General features: G+C 43.9%; 1 protein-coding gene across 1 annotated transcript in view; it reads left to right on the forward strand.

Moving 5' to 3' along the window:
- Spmip2 (sperm microtubule inner protein 2) overlaps window positions 1–22173 on the forward strand; it is a 124844-nt gene that overhangs the window by 90280 nt on the left and 12391 nt on the right. The window contains exon 4 of the mRNA XM_059265511.1: window positions 20026–20212. Coding sequence (XP_059121494.1) covers window positions 20026–20212 — 187 coding nt within the window. The remainder of the gene's footprint in view (window positions 1–20025; window positions 20213–22173) is intronic.

Below are 22173 nucleotides of genomic sequence, written 5' to 3' on the forward strand. Positions count from 1 at the left end.
AATTAAAATTAAAGACAATAACAAATTAAATGAAATTAGCAAGAGTTCAGTATTAAATACAGGCAATAAAGGCGAAGGTTAGGCAAGGAAAACCCTACTTGTAGTTCAAATGACTGGACAGTTGTATCACTCAGGCTCAGTACAGGAGCATCTCCTTTACTGGAGGAAGGAGCATAAGACGATGATGAGTTCCGGTGTGTCTGAAGCATCTCTCGTGTTTCCAGGTGAAGCTCAGCGCTTGTCAGATTAAGTCACATCTGAAAATATGTGATAAGATCAGAGAAAGTGAAAGCATGTTTGCAGGAAATTAAAACTGGTTTGCAAGAAAGAGAAATGAAAAAAAAAAAAGAAAATCAGAAACAGAGTGAAATCTGGAAGACCATCATTCAAAATTAATATAAGCTATGAACTGAACTGTGTCCACTGAAGAAAGCAGAAAGGAAGTTGAAAATGGTCTAAGAAGACTAGAACAATATGGGGGAAGGAGGAGAGGTGGAGGGATAGAAACACAAAGAAGGGGTTGGGGGGTGGCAGGTAAGTGGAACACACACACACACACACACACACACACACACACACACACACACACCATGGATTTTGAAAAGTTTGGATGAGAGAGGGAAGAGCATGCACACAGCTGAAGGAACCCCCCCCCCCCCAGGTGCTCGGGGCAACGTGAGGTCCTGCATCAGAGATGAAGGCTGTGGAGGGATGCTTGGAGGGAGGAAGGGAGAGAGGGAAGGAGGCAGGGTGGGAGGGAGGGAGGGATGCATTTGCAGATTCGAGACCACAGGTGAAGGTGGCCTGGGATAGAAGAAAGTGCCCTCATTGACTGAAGGGAGCCAGTGTGCTGGTACATGTGTGAGGTGGGGATCGATGGCCCTTAGGTGATGGCCTTGGTGTTCTCCATGAAGTCTTGTGTATGTGTGTGCTTGTGAACGTGTAGCTTTGCTCTTCTTTTCAAGTGGTGGAAAAATAGATATAACAGGAAACTCAGGCTTTTAATAACTCCTAAGAGAACAATGCAGCAGTAAGTGAAGTCTCAAGACTGTCCTGTCAAGAACTGATGAGAATATTGGCCATCTGAAGGGAGGAGGCGTCTGCAGGGTTCAAAGTCTCAGACAGCTCCTAGAGAGAGTGTGACCAGCCAGAGGCCCACTGTTCTGTCCTCTCCCAAAGGACCGAGGGAGGCTGGAGGGAGGCTGGAGGGAGGCTGGAAGGAGGCTGGAGGGAGGCTGGAGGCCAGAGGTTCTGTGTTCACACGAACAAGGTTTTCTACTTGCTCTAAGAGAAGATAAGCTGCCTTGATAGAGGAGCCAAGAAAAACTGAACTGGGAGCCATGGGGTATATAATCTTTTAGTGAATGTAATATTGCAGCTACTCCTCACAGTACCTAGTCCAACAAACTCCAGTTGGCCTAAACAGTGACTAGCTTTGAAAGTCAGATGAATAAGCTATACATACAAATGTTTATAGAGTCTGAGGAGGTGAAAGTGGTTTGTATGCCATTCAGCACCTTGTCTTTAAATGTTGGCTCTTGTCCATGTATAATCCTCAGCAGCATCTTGTGTTCATCCGCTATAATCCAGATTCAATTTTGTCCAGGATCACTTGTGCTTTTTTTTTTTTTTTAATGTATTTTTACCTTCTTTTTTTTTTTTTTAAAGATTTATTTATTTATTTATTTATTATGTATACAGCATGTATGACTGCAGGCCAGAAGAGGGCACCAGATCTCATTACAGATGGTTGTGAGCCACCATGTGGTTGCTGGGAATTGAACTCAAGACCTCTGGAAGAACAGTCAGTGCTCTTAACCTCTGAGCCATCTCTCCAGCCCCACTTGTGCTTTTTAACTCCATCCGGAGTATGAACACACAGAGAACCAAGGGAATACCATGCATTTATGCCTCTGAAGAGCTTATTACCTAGCAGGGGACAGTTAGGGTCAGGGGAGCAGACACATGAAATGCCACTACAGCTGATGGACAGCACGCAGCGACAGGAATATTGAAGCAACCAGTATTTATGGACAGATAGTGCTTTTGGTGCTGGTTCACATAGTAACAACCTAACAGTTCAGTATCAGTTAGGACAGGACTTTTAAAGACAGTGGAAGGCCACACCTGAAAGTTTAACTTTGGGCAGGAATCAGGGAGTCTAAATACATCTCCCAGAAGTGGAGGATAGGTAGGGTCAGCCTTGAGAGCAGATGGATTTAGAGTCCAAAGCGCTGCTATGTACAGAGGTAATTTTCATGCTCAGACAAATTCCCTGTGAGCACAATTATCATGTATTTGACAATAAAAACAGTTCATTTCTAGTCTCAGGGGCAGCGTGCGGAGCCGGCAGGGTTGATGCGGGGTGCTGTGGCTTGTTTTCTGTCTAGCAGCCCAAAGGCTAACTCATTAAAATTCAAGGATGGATCCCATGGTGGGTGGCAGAACAAATGTCGTCTTCACCCAGCAGAGCTGAGGCCTTGGAGACATTTCTCCCAGAAGCTAAGCTGCTCTTTGCAGCTGTTCAGTAAGACATTGCCGAGGTGGTGCCGCCCCCTCAGATCCACCTCAACACATATGGTCATAACAACATCTAGAACAAAAACAGGAAGTCCTCATGGCTCAGGGCCATGGTTATATCATTCCTTACTCCAAAATAAAGTCATTTTAAATATAAAAAAATTTAAACCTGAGTGTATCTCCCGTTTACGGTTTAGGCCGAGGACAAGGATTATTCCAAGGGATTGCATTTTCAGGGCTGGGGATCAACCCAAGGCCTTGTGTGTTCTAGATAAGTGCTCTCTACCCCTCCAAGAGATTTAAAGTACTGCAAGGGCCTTGGGACATCTGGACTGGATATACAGATGGTCTTATAATCTCTAGTGGGTTATACTATTGGAACAAAAAGAGCATCATGAAGCTTGGTGGAAATCATGGTATTTTTACTCTGATCCTGTTGTGGATGTATCATGGTTTAGGGCAAATGAACAACAATGTAAGATTCTCATTCAGTCATTCCTGTTTTGAATGAGTACCAGGATTCTTGGAGGAGAGGGGTTATTACAGATGGGAAAAGAGGTGAAAATCCCCGAATTTTATTAAACCATTACTCACCATATGTGTGTGCGTGTGACTGTATGCATACTCACATGCACACACTACTACATGGATTGTGCATGTCTACATTCCCCTATACTCTCTTCACGGTAAAGACTTAGATGCAGGGCCAATTCAGTAGCCATGAGCTCCCTTAGGACTCAAATTTTTTCAGTTTGATTGTTTGGGGAACTGGATACACTATGTAGGTCAGGCTAGCCTTGAAGTCACTGTGTATTCCCAGTTGGCCTCAAGCTTGATATGCTCTTGCCTCAGTCTCCTGAGTGCTGAGCTAACAAGCAACCCCCCCCCCCCCCACATACAGACACACACCTGGGGTCCAGCCTCTAATAGTCTTTTTCCCAGGGTTCCAGAAGAGACGCTGCTAGCGACAAGAATTAATCTGAGGGATACATGAATGAATCTAAGTACACTGAGTTCTTTAGTCCAGACACTATATTCTTCTGAGTCAAAATCTATCTACACAGCTTCAGTCCTGTTCTCATCCTTAGCTCCTCTTCGTCCCTTCCTCTCCTGTCCTTTCCATGTTCTAAGTTCTTTCCGACTTTGTTCCTCATCCTAGCTCTCTCCTCATCTTAGTTCATTCTTCCAGTCCTCTCAAGTCTCTGAGATTTTCAGTTACAGACCCAAACAAAGCAGCAATTCTCCAGCCAAAACAAAGTCACAAGGCTTGAATTCTTACAGGGTCATACAGGCAGAGAAGAGTTTACCTCAGGCAGTGACTGTCAGACTTTCTTTTACAACCCAAAAGTGGAGTATTAAAGGAGGTGGGGCCAACTAGGAGCTAAAATTGGTTAATATATCAGAAAAAGGGAATTTATGTGCTCAAACTACATTTCTAAAAGTGGTTAGGTAAAATGTTAGGAGTCTACAATGTTAGTATATATCATGAGTAAAATAAAACTGCCTGTATTTCTTTAGGGTTTTAACTGTCTCAGTATAACTTGGCTGTGCCGTTTTCTGGCAGGGCGGGGGTAGCTAGGCAGCCTGTGTCACAGCTTGATGTACCTGGTATGTAAAAAGCTCTTTTGTCCTAAGGAGGATTAAAGCTTAATTTGCACAAGAAACAAAGCTATGTACCTAACATCTGCCTGGCATACATGGTGTCTCCATATGGATATTTACCTTAATTCAGGAGACTAGCAGGTGGTCTAGAGTGCTTATGCTGTCTGCCATTTGTCCTTGGGTGTTTGAGAGGTATCTCAGATAAAATGCTTTTGTCTGGAGCTGGCCCTGGCTTTGGGTGCTAGCTAAAGGAGATATCTGATTCTAATGCTAAAAAAGAAAAACAAAAAAGCCTAGAAGAAGGAAGCTTTGCCTGTGTGACTGTTATCCAAATACCTTAACTGTATAGGGAAAAACTATGCCCCAAGAATGACCAATCTGCACTGTTAGTTCTTAGGAGAAAGAATCAGTTGGGGAAGCTATAATAGCGCACATGAAATTCATAGCAGAAAACAGCTGATGTATTCAAAAGCCAAATAATACCAATACTCCTTGAGCCTTGCCTTCCTCTGGAAAAATCCTTGGCTCTTCCAGGAATTAGCTTTGCCATAGTCAGCTGAATTCCTACTTCATATTTCTGTAGCTCGTAGCATGTAGATTCTTTAAATACCTTCTCACCAAAAACAATTAGGGCATCTTGGAGAAGTGGCTAGCTACAGCTCTGGAGAAGGAAGTGAAAAAGATGGGCCTGAAGCATCTCAACAGGCCGTGCAGCAAGACCCAACAGCAAGAACGTTGTCAAAGGCCACCGTAGAGCTAGAACAGTGGCTCCACAGGTAAAAGTGACTGCAGAGGAAGCTTCGCTACCTGAGTTTGTTCTCCAAACCCACGTAAAGATGGAAGGAGAGACCAGATTTCACAAAGTTTCCCTGACCTCTGAGAATGTACACCCACATCTACACATCACTCCCCTCAAACAATCACAGCAACAAGATCTCTGAAGTCCCAAGGGATGGGAGGAGCCATACTTGAAGAGATTTTTATGGGCCTGGGACAGAGCACTCGCCTAGCAACCAGGAGGTCTTGGGTTCTATCCCCAACACTATAACAAATAAATGAAACAGTATAGAGGCTCCTTTGGAGCACCCCAATGAACCAACTTTGAAAATAGTAAACAAGAGGCAATAATTAAATATGAATTCCACTTTTGCAATAAAAGCACACCACCATCTAACCCCTTAGAAATATGAGGGGACTTTTAAAAAGGAAACCTAACTTATCCAGCTAATGAATAACAAAGGAACAAAGAAATGAAGGCACTACTGCCTTGCAAAGCCTAAAAAGTTACTGCATGTAAGACTGGTGCTCAGAGGCTGCCAGAAGCATGTAAATGGGGTAAGTGACTATATGTGTGAATTATTACGGTATGTGCCGTGTGAGGGGAAAAGCTAGTCCCACTCTAGATTTCTTTTAATGACTCTGAGGATGTAACTCAGGCCCTCATGCAAGTTAAACATGTGCCCTATCACTGAACTCCTCCCAATTCTCCTTTCCAGATTCATGAAGTAAAGAGATTACCCCGGAATATGACAGTATATGGAGGTAGACATTCAAATAACGTCATTGAGAATCCTAACTCTGCCATATTACGGGGTTTTAAAAAGTTATCCTCCCTTTGTGTTCTCTCTCTCCCCCCGCCCCTTAGGGGATAGGCAGAGGTTGATGACAAGCAGCCTTTCACGAAACCTGAACTAACTCTTTCGGCTGGGTTGCCTGGGATCTCCACCTCCACCCTCCCCTCCTAGCACTGGGGTTGCAGACATGTCCCACCATGTCCAGCTTTTATGTGGGTGCTGGGCATCTAACCTCAGGTCCTCACGCTTGCAGAGCAAGCAAGCACGTTACCCATGGGGCCATCTGCCCAACCTCTAACGATGGGATTCTAGGAAGAACTTAGGGTTGAGGTGTTGCTCAGTGGTAAAGCCCTTGCTTCGCACGCATGAAGCAATGGGCTCAGCCTCCAGCATCACAAGACAAAAATAACAAATAAATAAACACATAAACAAACAAACAAACAAATAAAAATAAATAAATGGAAAGTGGAGTGCCCTCTGTAGAAGGAGAGGCTGTTGGGACACAGGTCCAGAATAACCACAGGAGGCACTTGGAAAGACACATCCACCTTGCTGATGTTTAGGTCACCAGCTTGTAGTGCTTTCTTATGGCAGCCCCAGCAGAGCCGCAGAGCAGCCTCGCCACAGAATTCAGTATGACTCAGATCAGGCTCCAACTCCCACTGACAATGTGTAGGAATAAGACGACAGTGGAAAATGTCAAACACATCGGAAGATGTGTTATGGAAGTTTTATAGGACAAACAACCCAGTGTTTTTTTTGTTGTTGTTGTTGTTTTAAGATTCATTTATGTGCATTGGTGTTCTGCCTGTGTGTATGTCTATGTGATGGTGTCGGAGCCTCTGGAACTGGAATTGCAGACAGTTGTGAGATGCTATGTGGGTGCTGGGAATTGAACCCAGGTCCTCTGGAAGAGTAGCCGCTGCTCTTAATCACTGAGCCATCTCTCCAGCCCACAATCCAGTTTCTTTCATTAAAAGTTAATAAAAAGCTTCCAAGATTCATCAGTCAAAGAGGCATGAAATGGATTTGGATTTTCCTGACAGTTTAAAAGTTATGAGAAAACTAGACTTTTGGATGGTGACTATTTGGTGAAATGATGGTTATGGGGAAATAGGAGCAGTGGGGTTATGTATAAAATACACGTCAGTGAGATAGGGTGTCCTAGAGGGGATTAGTAATGAAGAGAGAGGTGAAACCAGATTGTCTGTCAGTTGATGCTTGCCGAGTTGAATGGTGAGTACTGAGGTACTGTCATTTCGTTCATTGTGTGCACTTCCGTTCTACAGACAAGTAAACCAAATCGCACCACCTTTCACTGCAGTTCATGAAGGTGCAGGTTTCCTCTCTGGGGAGAGGAACAGGCTCCAAACTGACACCAGGCAGCTACAGCAAAAATGCCTTTCCGTCTTCCTTTGCTGCTCACAAAGAAGCAAGAGATGTCCAGGAAGCGCCAACATAAATAGAGGAAGCCTGGGCTGCTGAAGCTGGCAGAAGCTCCTGGATGTCTTAGTGCCAATGTCAGGAGTGACATTGCATTCCCAACAGGAGACCCCAGACAGTCTACTATGTTGGATTTTATTAGGTATTTGGACACCTGTTCTGAGGCCACATGCATGAGAATGCTCGATGCAATGGTCACTTCATGTAAGTCACTTTAAAATACTGAATGGAAAGCAATCAACACCTCGGTGTATTTCTACATTGCAAGCAAGTTCTTGGCAATGGCAATTTTTGCAGTATGTTGTTGTTCTGTGCTAGAGGACTGGTTGGAGTGGATTGCATTGCCTGCGTAGGGGAAGCCCAGCTGGAGTCCAGAAGGGCAACCAGCAATGTGCTGGTGACATCATTAGTCACATTCTGGAGCTCAGGGAAGGAAGCCAATCCGGTAAATTAATGAAGACGTGTTCACTCAGGGCACAGAGACTATTCTTGTCTCAATTCTTTACTTCAGTCTAGCGATAGAATGTTTAACAAGCCTTTGAAATAAAGTGGTCATGTTTCCTGGGAAATAAAAGCAATAAATCAGACTCAAACGATCACAACACTAGACGTGACACTTACATGCTCAGGATTGAACAATCTCTTCAAACAAGCAGAGTCCAAGAGAGTGGATGCTTTGTTCCAACAGGGAAAATGAAATCTGTACAAGCACCGGCCCTTTGTCTCTGAAGAGTAGCACTCCTCAGTCATTCTGATGTCTGCAGAGGTCAGACTGGCAACTCGGGGAACCCTCTTGTACTTTCCCAAATGCGTTCGTTGGGGAAACAATTTGATTTTTATCTTTTCAACAGGATAGGGTTCATGCTACATAGGATTACACAGTTTTGTTTACATTTAAATGATCTCTACCCTCCCTGCTTTTTCAAGATAATTTCTGTCCTACATGAGCCATTTCATAAATCGGTTTTGAACTATGAATGATATGGAAACTGTAGACATTTTCTTTATGTGGGACTGAGAAAACTTCTAAGTCAGGGCAGGAGAGCCAAGCAAGTGTTAAAAATGGTCACTCAGGCTGAGAAGGTGGCTCAGTAAATAATGCGCTTGTTGAGCAAACAGGAGAGCTAAACTGAGTGCAGATCCCCAGCACCCAAATACAAGCTGGATGTGGCAGTATACACCGTGTGTGTGTGTGTGTGTGTGTGTGTGTGTGTGTGTGTGTGTGTGTACGGGAGGGGAGGGGAGGGGAGGGGATAGAGGTGATCAAAATAGGAGGATCACGGTAGCATCCCTGGGGCTCAGTAGCCCACTAGTCTCTAAGTTCAGTCAGAGTTTTAGACCCTGTTTAAAAAATTAAGGTGTAGAACAACTGAGGAAAAGACTCCACACTGATCTCTGGTTTCCACACAACATATGCACACACGGGAACATGTGCATGCAAAATAACGTAAACACAGAATGATTGTACTTGAAAGTTTAGCCGGGCAGTGGTGGTACACGCCTCTAATCCCAGCACTCGGGAGGCAGAGCCAGGCGGATCTCTGTGAGTTCGAGGCCAGCCTGGTCTACAAAGTGAGTTCCAGGAAAGGTGCAAATCTATACAGAGAAACCCTGTCTCGAAAAACAAAACAAAACAAAAGAAAAAAGAAAAGAAAGAAAGAAAGTTTAGCATTCACACAATTCCTTAGTGCCTATTTCACTTGCTTCTAGGTACAGCAGTTAAAAAAAAAAAAAAAAAAGCTTATTCATATCCCTGCGTGTGTCTTTGTCTACATGACACCCGGAGCACATACTGGATGTATGCTCACACTGTAAAATCTGGCTAAGGCATCTATTATTTAATGACAGGAACAAGAAACATTGCTGACACCGAGAAAAACAACAACAATAAAACAAAACCTGAGGGAACAGCTTACCAAGAAGCCAGGTCATCACACCCAAGGGTCACAGTACAGATGCATGTCGCCCTTTGCACAAGGTACACATACACAGGTGAACAGCTTCTGAACCCGTGGGTCCTTCAGTTGTCCCACCTTGTCTTAATTTTTGAGTCAGTGTTACCTTTTTGGCCTTATATTAAATAGGTTGTTAAACTCAAAGATAGATCCTTGGTTTTTCCAGCATCCTGAAGCCCAATCATAAAACAAGCATGGCACATGCCTTTGAGAGAACTCTGTAAGCCACCCAGGATTTTGCCCATTAAGCACAGCTTCTTGGTATGGTGGGCTAGCAGAGCTGGAAATATTGCTCAGCAGTTAAAAGCATTTGCTGCACCTACAGAGGACCTGGGTCCAGTTCCCAACACCCATATGGATGCTCTCAACCATCTTTAACTCCAGTTCCGGGGAATCCAACACCCTCTTCTGGCTTCTTGTGCACATGGCATGCATGTGGTACACACACATACATTTAGGTAAAACAAAAATACATATAGAAGAAGGAGGAGGAGCTTCTTGGGGCTGGAGAGATGGTTCAGTGGTTAATTAAGAACACTTGCTGTTCTTGCAAAGGACCAGAGTTCAACTCCAATCACCACATTAGGAAGCCCACAACTGCCTATAACTCTAGCTCCAGTGTCCTCTTCTGGCTTCCAAGGGCATCATTACCCACACGCACATATATACACAGACACACATTGTAGGTGGAGTTTTCCTGTCCAACCACCTGCTCCCAAATAACTGGCAGCCACTTCCCAAATAACTGACTCAGAGACTAAATATAAATTATAAATGCTTGGCCAATAGCTCAGGTATGTTATTAACTAGTAATCTATGTACTGCCCCAAGGCTTCTGGCTTTTACCTCTATCCCATTTTGTGTGTCCAACTCATTCTTGGTCTGGCCGATGACTCCTCTAACTCTGCCCTTCCTCCTCCCAGCATTCTCTCTGTCTCAGGCTGTCTCGCCCAATCTGTCCAGCTATTGGCCAATCAGCTTTTTACTAACAATGAGAGCAATACATATTTACAGTGTACAAAGATTGTTCTACAGCAACACATAGACATCTAAATTGAAATAAAATAAAATAAATCACCTTTAAGAAGAAGATAGCTTCTTTCTCTTTCCACTAGGCTATATTTATTCTAGGATAACTCCTTTGCATTTATGTTTCCCTACCAGTAACTGTATGTTATGTATATCTATAACCCTTCATGTTTTTAAATGATGTCTCTGATAGGCTGTAACTGGAGGGGAGTTTCTGTCCTGCCAGCAACTCCCAAATACCCAGCAGCCACTTCCCAAATGCTTGGCCAGTAGCTTGGGTTTATTACTAACTAGCTCTTACACTTAAATTAACCCATAATTCTTATCTGTGTTTAGTCACGTGGCTTGGTGCCTCTCTGAGTACAACCTTCTCGTCTTGCTTCCTCTGCATCTGGCTGGTGACTCCTGACTTCCCTTCTCCTTCCCAGCATTCTCAGTTTGGCTTTCTTACTTAACTTCCTGCCCAGCTACTGGCTGTCAGCTTTTTATTAAACAATGAGAGTAACACACATTCATAATGTAGAAAAGGATTGTTCCACAGCAATAGGCTGTTGATCAAGGATCAAATAAGTGTTATCCCAGGGAGAAAAGATGAAATGTTTAGGGAACAGTGTACAACATAAATCATAAATGATTTCAGGGGGGTGAGTCAAGATGGAAAAACAACTAAAATAAAAAAAAAGTCGGACTCAACCCTCTTACACTATGTGTGACACTAATCTAGAACATCCTGAAATCCCATTCTACCCTTCAAAGCCCCTGCTCCTGTGAAGGGCTGAGAGATGGTGCCCGGCTGTATTCAACCCCAGCCTGGTCTCTGGTGGTGGGATGAATAGCATCCACACTAAGGGTAGGGAGGATCTTCTCAAGCAGCCAGCGTCTCTGAAATCTTACCCCATCTGTTGCTGTTCATCACGGCACCTCCCCTCCCCGCCCCATCCACCTGTGCAGAAGGCTAAGCTGGAAAAAGAAGCTATGAAGGAACTCATCTTAAAGCTCTCCCTGAGGGGATCTGATGGCTAAGTGTGGGCTGCACCACAGATGCAAAAAGATCCTTGGAAATGAAGGTCTTCTTCTAAGTGTTCCAAGCAGAGAACAGAGGGAAAATTATTACTTCCAGCAGTAAAAAGTACAAGCATTGATGACTCCTTCAGGAAGTGACCACTGAAGGAGCCACCCACTCAAGAAAACAGGTCCTTAGGGTCCTCAGCAGCAGCCAGACATTCATGGACACACAAGTACATCACTTCACAGTGCCTGTGGAAAGTGCAGAGCCCCGAAGGGGAGTGTCTCTATTTGAAACTCAAGTGAGTAACTTACTGTGCTATGATTAGGTGGGAGGCTGAGTCACTGGAACTTAAAACAGTGACTTTTAAAATTTGACCTCAGAATCCAAAAAGACAGCCATTTAATGACTTATTAGAAGTATTTTTAGCCCTCCAGACAGAACTCACAAGATGTGGGTCAGTGCAGCAGACAGAAGAGACAAGGTGGCTTCATGCACCGTGGGTGCTGGGCACCCAGTGCTCCAGACTAACTAGCTATTTTAGTCACCTTACGAAAACATCCATTTATGACAGCGATCTCTCTAACATACCAAGAGGTCACTGGATTATTTGGTCATGACTAAAAGCAGCCACAGGGTCCACAGTGGTCCCAGCTCGTCACAGAAGGCTGGATGCCTAGAGCAAGCACAGCCCACCCTCGAGGCCCCTCTTCAATACCCGGAATATTCTCTTTGACAGAAGTGCCCACATGAAAACCATGCTTGTCCGGTCGGTGTTGGACACTTACATAAGCAAGGGCCAGCCAGTCTTTCCCGGGCACTGAACCCTACTTACTCTCCTCAACCCATTTCTTGACTTTCAAGCTGCTAGGGAAAAAATGGTCATCTCTGAACCGGCATTTGTAGAGGAAAAATTAAACACTGTTGTGTAATAAAAATAATTCAAATAGTATAAGAAACAGTCAATTTAAAATCAGTTCCACTGTTTTCTCCAAAACCTTCATTGTGTGCAGCATCACAGGCTCTCACTGGAGATAAAAAAAAAAATACTTTTTCCTTTCTTCCTTCCTTTCTTTCTTTCTTCCTTCCTTCCTTTCTTTCTTTCTTCTCTCTCTCTCTCTCTCTCTCTCTCTCTCTCTCTCTCTCTCTCTCTCTCTCTTTCTTTTTGTATTTTTGACATAAAAAGTAGACTGTAAATGAGTTCTATGTCAGAAACCACTGAAGATACAGATGACTATGGGGACACTGAAGACCCAGGAACATAATAAGTGGACTGGGGTTATGGCTTAGTAGCAGAGGACTTACATAACAGGGATGAATTTCTTGGTTCAATCCTCAGACATACATACATACATACACACACACACACACACACACACACACACACACACAGACACACACACATGGGGGGAGGGAGAGAGGGGGGAGAGGGAGAGCTGGGGAGATACACACACACACACACACACACACACACACACGAGAGAGAGAGAGAGAGAGAGAGAGAGAGAGAGAGAGAGAGAGAGAGCTGGGGAGACACACACACACACACACACACACACACACACACACGGTGATTTACTCACAGTGTCATGAGGCAGGGGGAGCATCCTCATGACAGAACCAGGTATCATGGGCATACAGGCGGTCACAGTGTTCTGTGGAGGAAAGAGTAGATAACTGTGAGCAGACACAGAGATGCTTTCTAGGAGAAACAGTGTTATGCTACATTTACAAAGCCCTATGGGAGTCCAAAAAGAGAGTATACAAGTGGAGAGAAGGGAATTCTAGCTACAGGAATCACATAAGAAAGGGCTGGAGGTGTGGAAGCCTTGTGACCTGCTCAGGAGGGACTGGCTAGATTGTTCCATAATGAAAGCTTTGTGCTTAGTTCTAGTAGACAATCAACTCTTTTCGTTTTTTTAATTTGGAAGTGAGGAAGTGAGGGCTAGAGAGGGGGCCCAGCAGGATTAGGTGCTTGCCTCCAAGCCTGGCAACCTGAGTTGGATCCACTGAACCTACATGATAGAGAGAGCCAACTCCGAGAAGTCTTCCCCCGACCTGCCTCCACATGTGCACAATGATGCACATGCTTGCACACACATGCACACAGGACAGGAAGTAAGACAGTGATACCAAATCCAGAAGATGCTGCAGCAGGACTAGGGTGGGAGCCTGATCTGCAGCCCTGGGGGGCTTCAAAGGACTCGCCGACACACAGCAGCAGCTAACCATGGAGGGGCAGAGGAGAAGTGAGAGAACGTAATTCTGATGATTCGGGGCATGGGGTTGTGTCACTCATCAGAACAGTCATCACAGGGAAGAGGAATCTTTAGGGGTGGATGGGGGGGTAGAAAAATTATGGCAGGATGGGTTGTGAAGCAGCACTCTATCATAATTGGATGAGTTCTTAGAGCTAATGCCAAAGAATCTTTACTACAGGCTAGAGACTGTTTAAGTGTTAAGTATTAACTCATTTAGTGCTTATCAAGAGTAAGTGTCACATACTACTATACCTGCTTTATGAGTGATTGCAAGGTTTGGAGTGACAGCTCACAGTTCCAGCTTTTCTGTATTTACAGTTTTCTCTAGGATCTCTGAAAAGTGAGAGCAAGACCTATGATATGGGAGAAATTAGTGACGACAGGTCTAAACTATCATAGTGTCTGGATACTCACATATCTCAATAAATGCTAGAAAGTATTGTGATTGTCATCTTTGAAACGCACTAGCACCAAGAATCCAGCATTTGTGTCTGCATTATAGACCGTAAAGTACACATTTTTCATATTAACGTGTTGATTTTCATATTATAGTCACATATACTATTTCCTGGTTAGGGGGTGGGTGATATGTGTAGGAAAACATGAGACCTGAGTTGGCAAGATTGCCCAGTGGGTAAAGTGCCTGCCATGCAAATATGAGAACCTTGAGTTCAGTCTCTAGAACTCATGTTAAAGTAGGTGTAGTGTGCTTCTGTAATCTTAGTGCTCCTACTGGGAGGTGGGAGGTAGAGACAGGAGAACTCCTGGAGCTCAGGCCACCTAGCCTGGCACCAGTAGAAACAAACAGTAAGAAACTGTTAAGGTACAAAGTAGGAATCAATACCCAAGTGTAGTCAGACTTTTGTCTCCTGCCCACCAGTTCCCAAATAACCAACACAGAGGCTTAATATTATTTATAAATGCTCGGCAGATAGCTCATGCTTGTTACTAGCTAACTCTTACACTCAAATAAACCCATAATTCTTATCTATGTCTAGCCATGTGGCTTGGTACCTTTTCTCAGTACAGCATTCTCATCTTGCTTCTCTGTGTTTGCTGGTGATTCTCTGACTCCTCCCTTCTTCCTCCTAGCATTCTCCTAGTCTGGCTTTCCTGCCTATCTTTGTCCTGTTCAGCTATTGCCCAGTAAGCTTGTTTATTAAACCAATCACATTGACAAATCTTCACAGTGTACAAAGGGATTATTCTACAGCATTTCCCCCTTCTTGTCTAATTAAAAAGGAAGTTTTTAACTTTAACATGGTAAAATTATATATAGCAAGAACAGTTATCAAGTAAGAATTACAATTACAATATCCAGTCTATTTGTATTTGGCAAAATTAGAGAAAATATTATCTATCTTATCTTGGTGACTCTAAGTTTTATACCTAATTTGCTTTTTATCATAACTAAGGAAAACTTTAACTATGGCCATCTAGTCTTCAGCTCCATCAAAGTCCCCAGAAGGGTGAAATGTTACCTAACAACAGGGACATTTCACTGCCTGGACAGTTTCCCAAAGTTCTGTAATGTTCAGGCATCCACCTCTGGCCTACAGGCCTAGCGTATCTGATAGACTTTCCTGTGAAGCAGGGAATTCTGAATGAAGGACTGTCCCACATTGTCTTGGCAAAGTTTGGCAGTCATCTTCTTTTGCGTCCTGCTGGTCCAGTTTGGACAGTATCTGTCAGCAATTGAGGCAAGGGCAGTATCTTTGCCCACATGGATTGCTTTCACCACAAAGAGAATAAACTCCATGCACAGTTTCTTCAATGCCATCATCTTCTCTGAAGTAGATTGGTGCTGCCAGGTGCAGATGTGCCTCACTGTCATGAAAAGCCTTAAGTTATTAAACATATTAAATGCCACATTCTGTAGGTCTCTGAAGTGTCTGAAGACCATCTATCAATCTAAATATATCTGTGTATGACCTTGAAAACAGACCTAACATGACTATAAGTTTTTAAGATGACTATTAATATGTATTTTTAATTATATATTACATTTTTAAATGAGTTACATAAATACAATACCCCAATCTAGAGTAGAAACATAACATAGTATAACAGAAATAGCTTTAAATTTGTATCAATAAATCAAAATCCATACCCATGTAAAGTATTCTGAGATTACTAGCTGTTTTTTGGATTAAAGTAGATTCAATAATCTACCCTTTTATTCTATCATTCCTATATCATATCCCCCTTTTTTTCTTTAGAAAGGGATATTTGAATTTAACTTTTTATTGACCAATAACAACTTGTAACCAACCCCCCTTAAATGATAATAAACATCCATAACCCATTTTTTGGGACTGTGGGCATAGTTCTCTAGACTACTTCCTGTTGACTGGGGGCACTGCTAATCTTTGGGGGATTCTGAGAAAATTTAGGATTATGGTCAAGTCCTGACTGGAATAGTCTGTGAGGCTGGATCGTCTCAGCCAGTTGCCTTGAAGCTGTTCTGGATGCAGAACTCAGAGGAAACTGCAACAGAGGTGCTCTGAGATGTTAGATCATCTGGGCCATCTGCTCCCATTGGAGATTTTGGTGGTGTGTGTGTGGGGGGGTGTCTTCCTTGATGAAACCTGATTTTTCTTAACCTGGAATGAATCCATAGCCTCTCATTTTCTGTGGAAACAAAAGCATAACCTCTCTCCCAAAGGAACATATATTTTGAAGTCAAGACATTTTAAAAATATATAGATTGGTTTAATCTATCAGTTTTCATATCCAGTGTCTTTTAGCAGTTATCATTTGTTCATTAACAGTCAAAAAGTCTAAAGACAACACAACACATAGGATCCAGACTCTGTTTATTTCCCATCATTACATGGCTTTTCATACATATTTCTTTATTACTCTATTTATTTTAAGGACTTTATTGTTTTAAAACTATATTTTTAATCTAAGACTGTATATATTCTTTCTCTTCTCTCTCCCAAGCCTAGGTCATTTTTTTTAAACACAGTGTAACCTGTTTAGCGGGGTTTTTTTTTGTTTGTTTGTTTTGTTTTTCATCTGAACCTGTCTTTATTGTATATTTGTATTGTTTGTTGATCCTATGAGACATTAAACTGCTAAGTGGTATGGCCAGGACCAAAGCAGTGGCTTTAGCCCCTGGCTCTGCCCCCCTTGGCTTTCTGAGAGCCTAGCTTCATGGAGAAGGTACCAAGGAAAGTCACATTTACTGCCCCAACCCTGGGAAGTTGTTGGGTCCCTGCTGCCACCAAGTAGCATGTCTCCCACTGCCCATGAATACTGTTTAAGAGTTTGGCAGCAGAGCCTCTCAAAAGAGCCACCCATTTTTTTCATTAGCACAGAGTCTGGAAGCCATCTCTTAAAGGAGCCATACCTCTGTTCACTGCCAGCACACAGAGCCAATCAGAGAAAAGACAGGTACAAAGAAGCTGCACTTGACTCCATTTTTGTATGTTTAGAATCTCTTTTTTAAGCCTTTTTAGGACTTATGTGGGAATTCCTGCCCCACGTTGGGCCGCCATTTTTAAATGGTAGTATCCCTGTCCTGCAGTCGCTCTCAAATAATCACTCAGAGGTTTACATTAACTATAAATGCTTGGCCAATAACTCAGGCTTGATACTAACTAGCTCTTACAACTTAACCCATTTCTATTAATTCATGTACTGCCCCAAGGCTCATGGCTTTTACTTCTATCCCATTCTGTATGTCTGACTCGTTCTCCATCTGGCTGGTGACCCCTCTGACTCAGCCCCTTTTCACCCCCCTTCTTCATTCCATCATTCTCAGTTTGGCTTTCCCGCCTAACTTTATCCTGTTCAGCTATTGGCCATTCAGTTTGTTTATTAAACCAATCACAGCGACAGATCTGCACAGTGTACAAAGGGATTTTCCACAGCACCCAAGGTCATCTTTTGACTGACAGACCAATGACATGGCACATGCATGCTAGCGCTAACACACACACACACACACACACACACACACACACACGGACATGCCCACATGCACATGAACACACAAACACACAAACTCGGGCTAGAAATATGACTCTGCAGTTAAGAGCACTTGGTGCTTTTGCAGAGGACCTGGGTTTGGCTCTCAGATCCCACAGGATAGCTTACAACCATCTGTAGTTCCAGTTCCAAAAAAATCTGATGTTCTCTTCTGGCTTCTGCAGGTCCTGCATTACATGTACAGGTAAAACACTCATATACACAAAATTTTTAATCTTAGAAAGAAAAAAGTGAGTGTTAACAGGGCAGAAAGAATTTTTAAAAATTAGTAAATCCAGAAGAATATAAATGAGGCTGAAGAGCTGGCTCAGCAGGTAAGCTATTCGCTGCCCAGCCTGATGACCTGAGATTGATCTCTGGGACCCACATAGAAGAAGAAGAAGGGAACAGACTTCTTCAAGCTGTCCAAGCACCATGGCACACATGTGCACACAAAGAAATAAATATACTTGAAAAAATATGTAAATAAAATCATCTGAGAAGTTAGAACTGCTGGAGAGAAGAGATTTGGAAACACAAACTACAAGGACTCCCTGAGGAGGATGAGGCTCATCATTATAGTGCAGCTGGGCTACCAGACTAGAAAGTGTGCAGAGGAATCAGTCCAGCAGACAGGAGGGTGATGCTAAGGGCCACCACGGTGCACCAAGGGGAGCGCAAGGCCAAGGGCAACGTGTGGACACAGAGGAGACAGTAGATGAGTCTCCATTTCCTCAACGTCGGGGACACTTTAGAAATGCTGGAGGAAGGACCTTCAAAAATATGCTTGTAGAAAACAAACAACAACAACAAAAAGAACATTGACAAAAAGAAAAAACCAAACAAACACAAAACAACCAGTGCCTATGATCCTCAAGATGTGTGAGGCTGAGCTGCTCACCCTTTGTCTTCATACCTCCAGGCAGGCTTGAATGCCAACCACCTTAAAAGACAAGAACCATGAGAAACAGATACCTACCGATCACTGGAGGTGGAACACAGGTTTGAAGATGTTGGGAAAGCCACATACACAGAGAAATGTCGTAGTTAACCTGTTTTGAAATCCCAGGAAAAGCTCCTTTCTAAGAATTCTCAATTATTAGAGCTGATTTTGCATATAAACATCTCTGTCTCATGGGCATTTGTCGAAAGTAAATCAGCAGCAGTTATCCAGTATCATGGCTATTGGTAGAGTAAGATGTTGGGGCAAAGAGCAGCTGACTAAAAGTCTTAAAGGGAAGAACCAGAGAACAGGATGTACATAGAAGATGTGTGAGAAGTGTCAGCACATCTCTAGGAACCTAGAAGGCTGTATGCCTGTGAAGGACAGTGTCAGCAAGGCCTGAGAGCATCCTGGGCTTTCACTTAAAGCACTATGCAAAGAGTAAACAAGGGCTTTCATTGTAACCTATCTGCCGGGACATGGACATAGACCTCAACACGTAAGAAGACCAGAGCCCCAATGAGTCAAGGCATTTCTCAAATTTCTCTGGCCATCACCACCGGCTGACCACTGAACTACCTGAGCAGAAACTTCAGGGGACACATATGGCACTTTTAATACCATCAGAATCATCACTGGGCAACAGCATTGCCACTGCCAAAGCCAGTAAATATTCGGGAAGCTCAACAGAATTCAGAATGATAAACAGATAAACACCAGGTCAAACCTAAATGGCAAACGCAAAGACAGAATATGGAAAACAGCTAGAGGATGGTGACATCATGTACAGAGACTCAAAAACTGACTCCTCAGCTGAAACTATGGAGACCAAAGCCATGGAAAGGTGTGGGACACCTCCTTCTGTGTTGTTCGTTAGGGAGGTCCCAGAGGTCCCCCAAACTGCACAGGCCAACAGGCCAATGCTTTGGTTGTCCACCAGAACTAGAGAAGACCCTGTTTCTGAAGGTGCCATGTCGTCGGGTTGTAGGACGCGGAGAAATCAAGCTGTAACGGAGCCAGTGCCTCGTCCCTGCGGGCTAGGTTTCAAGTGTTGGAAGGTAAGATGCAGGGTGCTGGGGGAGAAGAGCCATCAATCATCCAGCCAGCCACAGACCCTACAAGCTACACTACCAGCCCGCCAGGCAAGAAGTGCCCCTGGCATTAAAGTACGGCTGTTGTGGAGATGACCAACCGTCTCCTGGTTGGATTGAAGCCGGCTCCACAGGAGGAATTCAAGGCTGACACTGTAAACCTGACCCAAAGCCCGTGGTTGGGAGATTTTTCTTCCTAAAACATCTAAAGCTGCACTTTGTAGAGCTGCACTTTCTGGATGTCCAAGAGACCTCAAAACCAGCAGTCACGCGCCCAGCAGTCTCACTAGGTCTCGGCTTCTTCCTGCCCTGCAGCATCTCCTTCACGTGGCTCTGACTGGGCTCCAGGGGCGGTGGGGAGATGGCTGTGTTCATGACTTCTATCAGCTGCCTGTGGGGTGGGAAGGTCCTAGGAGGTCCAGCAGCTGGACGTCTGGAGATGCAGAGCAGGGAAACACCCAGAATCTTCTCAACGGGAGGCACACAGGCCAGGTTTTCAGATCTCTTTGGCCCCGTGGCTAGAAATGGCCTCAAACAGTGAGAAACAAACTAATGCCACCCACTGAAGACTGACCGCTCTTTCTAGATCTTTTTCCATATGACCTGACTAACCTGTTCTATTGCAGGCAACCGAGGCCTTCAGTCCTGGATAAGCAGAGAGGATACAGTCGTGGTTTTCTTGCCTGGAATATGAGTGATTACGAAGACTCCGAACAGAGACACTCCAAAAGGGCTCTTCTTGTTCGAGAGAGTAAGTCACCAAGGCCCGTTCTGCCCATCAAGCTGCCCAAGCTGCCAAGGAAGGAAGAGAAGGTAAGCTGCCATTTTTTCTGAATCATCCCTAGAAAAGTCATGCTGTTGTAGACTAGAGAGTCATTTGATTCTAATAGTTTCACAGTACCCTTGAACCTATCAAACCAGCCTGTAATCTAGATTAGAGTTCCCCTGTAAGTATACACTACGTTGGGGAGCTGGGTATGAGTCTCACAGTGTAAGAAAACAGGAGGGTATGTGGTCCCATAACTAGAAATGTTTATCCACCACATGGCTTGACCTAGAGAGGATGGTCAGGCCCCTAATTTCCACAAGCTGGGAAAACAGCCTGCAGGATGGAGGCAGACCTGTAACACTTCTGAAAACCCTGCGCATGCTCAGTATATTAAGGCTTTATCAGCTCACTCTCCTTACTTTCCCCTTAGTTATCTTCAGAATCTTAGCAAATTGTATAATTTCCTTACATGCTTTTTGCTTGTTTTTATTTTTCGAGACAGGGTTTCTCTGTGTAGTTTTGGTGCCTGTCCTGGAGCTTGCTCTGTAGACCAGGCTGGCCTCGAACTCACAGAGATCTGCCTGGCTCAGCCTCCCGAGTGCTGGGATTAAAGGCATGCGGGGGGGGGGGGGGAACCCCCGGCTCTCCTTACATGCTTTTAAGAATAAATAAGACAGGGACCCAGCAGGAACTTTCCTGAAGAATCTGGAGCATGAACAATCAAGTACAGGATGTGTAAGCATACATCTCACTGTCATTTTCAGAGGTCTGTGTACAAACTAGTCTTCTCTCGGCCTTCTGCACAATCCCCCAGCACAGTGCTCTTTGTCAGTGTCCAGTGTTTAATACAGAGTTTGACAGAAAGCTTCTATGATAGAAAGGAATCTAGAATAGCTCATACCCATTCGGACGCCTGTTTTGTACATGGAGTGCCATCTTGCTTCCTGGAAGAGCCTTTGGAATGCAGTAGTACAGAACTTGCCCTGTGTCCAGAGAGCCCGCTCATCAGCCATCACCCTTTGAAGCTTTCTGTGAGGGAGCTGAATTGTTCTCTGGGAAGGTCCTGGCCCTAGGGACACTGTGTTGAAAATGGGAGCAGTTCAGGTGCTAACTTCCCTGTGGGCTGACTTCTGGGAAGGCAATGATTGAGGTAATGACTGACGTCTGTGTAAAGGAGCGCTGGACTCATGTTGAGTATGATCACATATTAGTTCCAAATGCCGCCCATCACCCACTAAATCTAAATGAAGCTTTTATGTTTTGCATTACAATTTTTGCTTCAAAGTTTTTTTTTTTTTTTTTTTTTTTTTTTACTTTTAAATGATTTAAAATTTACAGAGGAAATCTTGCAAGAACAGCGCAAAGACCTCCTTCTATACTCTCCTCCCAGACCCATCAATTCATTTTACTTGCTTTGATGTATTTTCTCCCTCACTCTGAACGTCTATGTGTACACGCCCCACCCCGTGCACTATCTGGAGGCAATTGCAGACACAATGCCATTTTATTTCTAGATGCTTCAGGGTAGATTTCCTAAGAACAAAGATGTTCTCCCATATCACCATGGTTACAGTGGGAAGATTTAGGTCTACAATTCCTAATCAAATTTGACTGAGCCAAGACTTAAGCTAGGGTCAGGCATCACAGTTAGTCATCTGCTAAGTTTCTTTGCGTCTGTGTCTCAGTCTTCATCTTTCGTGGCACCCCTATCTTCGAAGGCGGTAGGAAAACTCAGGACGTTTTCTCAAGGTGGGTTTGTCTGCTGTCTGTACGCAGGTTGACTCAGGTTGTGTGGTACACAGGAAACCCTGACAAATGGTGTGCCACCAGATGTGGGTTTAACTCATCCCCAGGGAGCACAGTTACATCCCTTCTTTAAAAAAAAACTTAAAAGTACCGTACCATCCAAAATAAACTTTGCATCAGGCAGGCTTTCTCTTACCATTTCAGAATACGTTAGCAATTCCTTATCCTCATCTGTGTTTTGGGAGGCTCTTAGAGTTGC

Source organism: Peromyscus eremicus, chromosome 6 (genome assembly GCF_949786415.1).
Source record: "Peromyscus eremicus chromosome 6, PerEre_H2_v1, whole genome shotgun sequence".
Lineage (NCBI taxonomy): Eukaryota > Metazoa > Chordata > Mammalia > Rodentia > Cricetidae > Peromyscus > Peromyscus eremicus.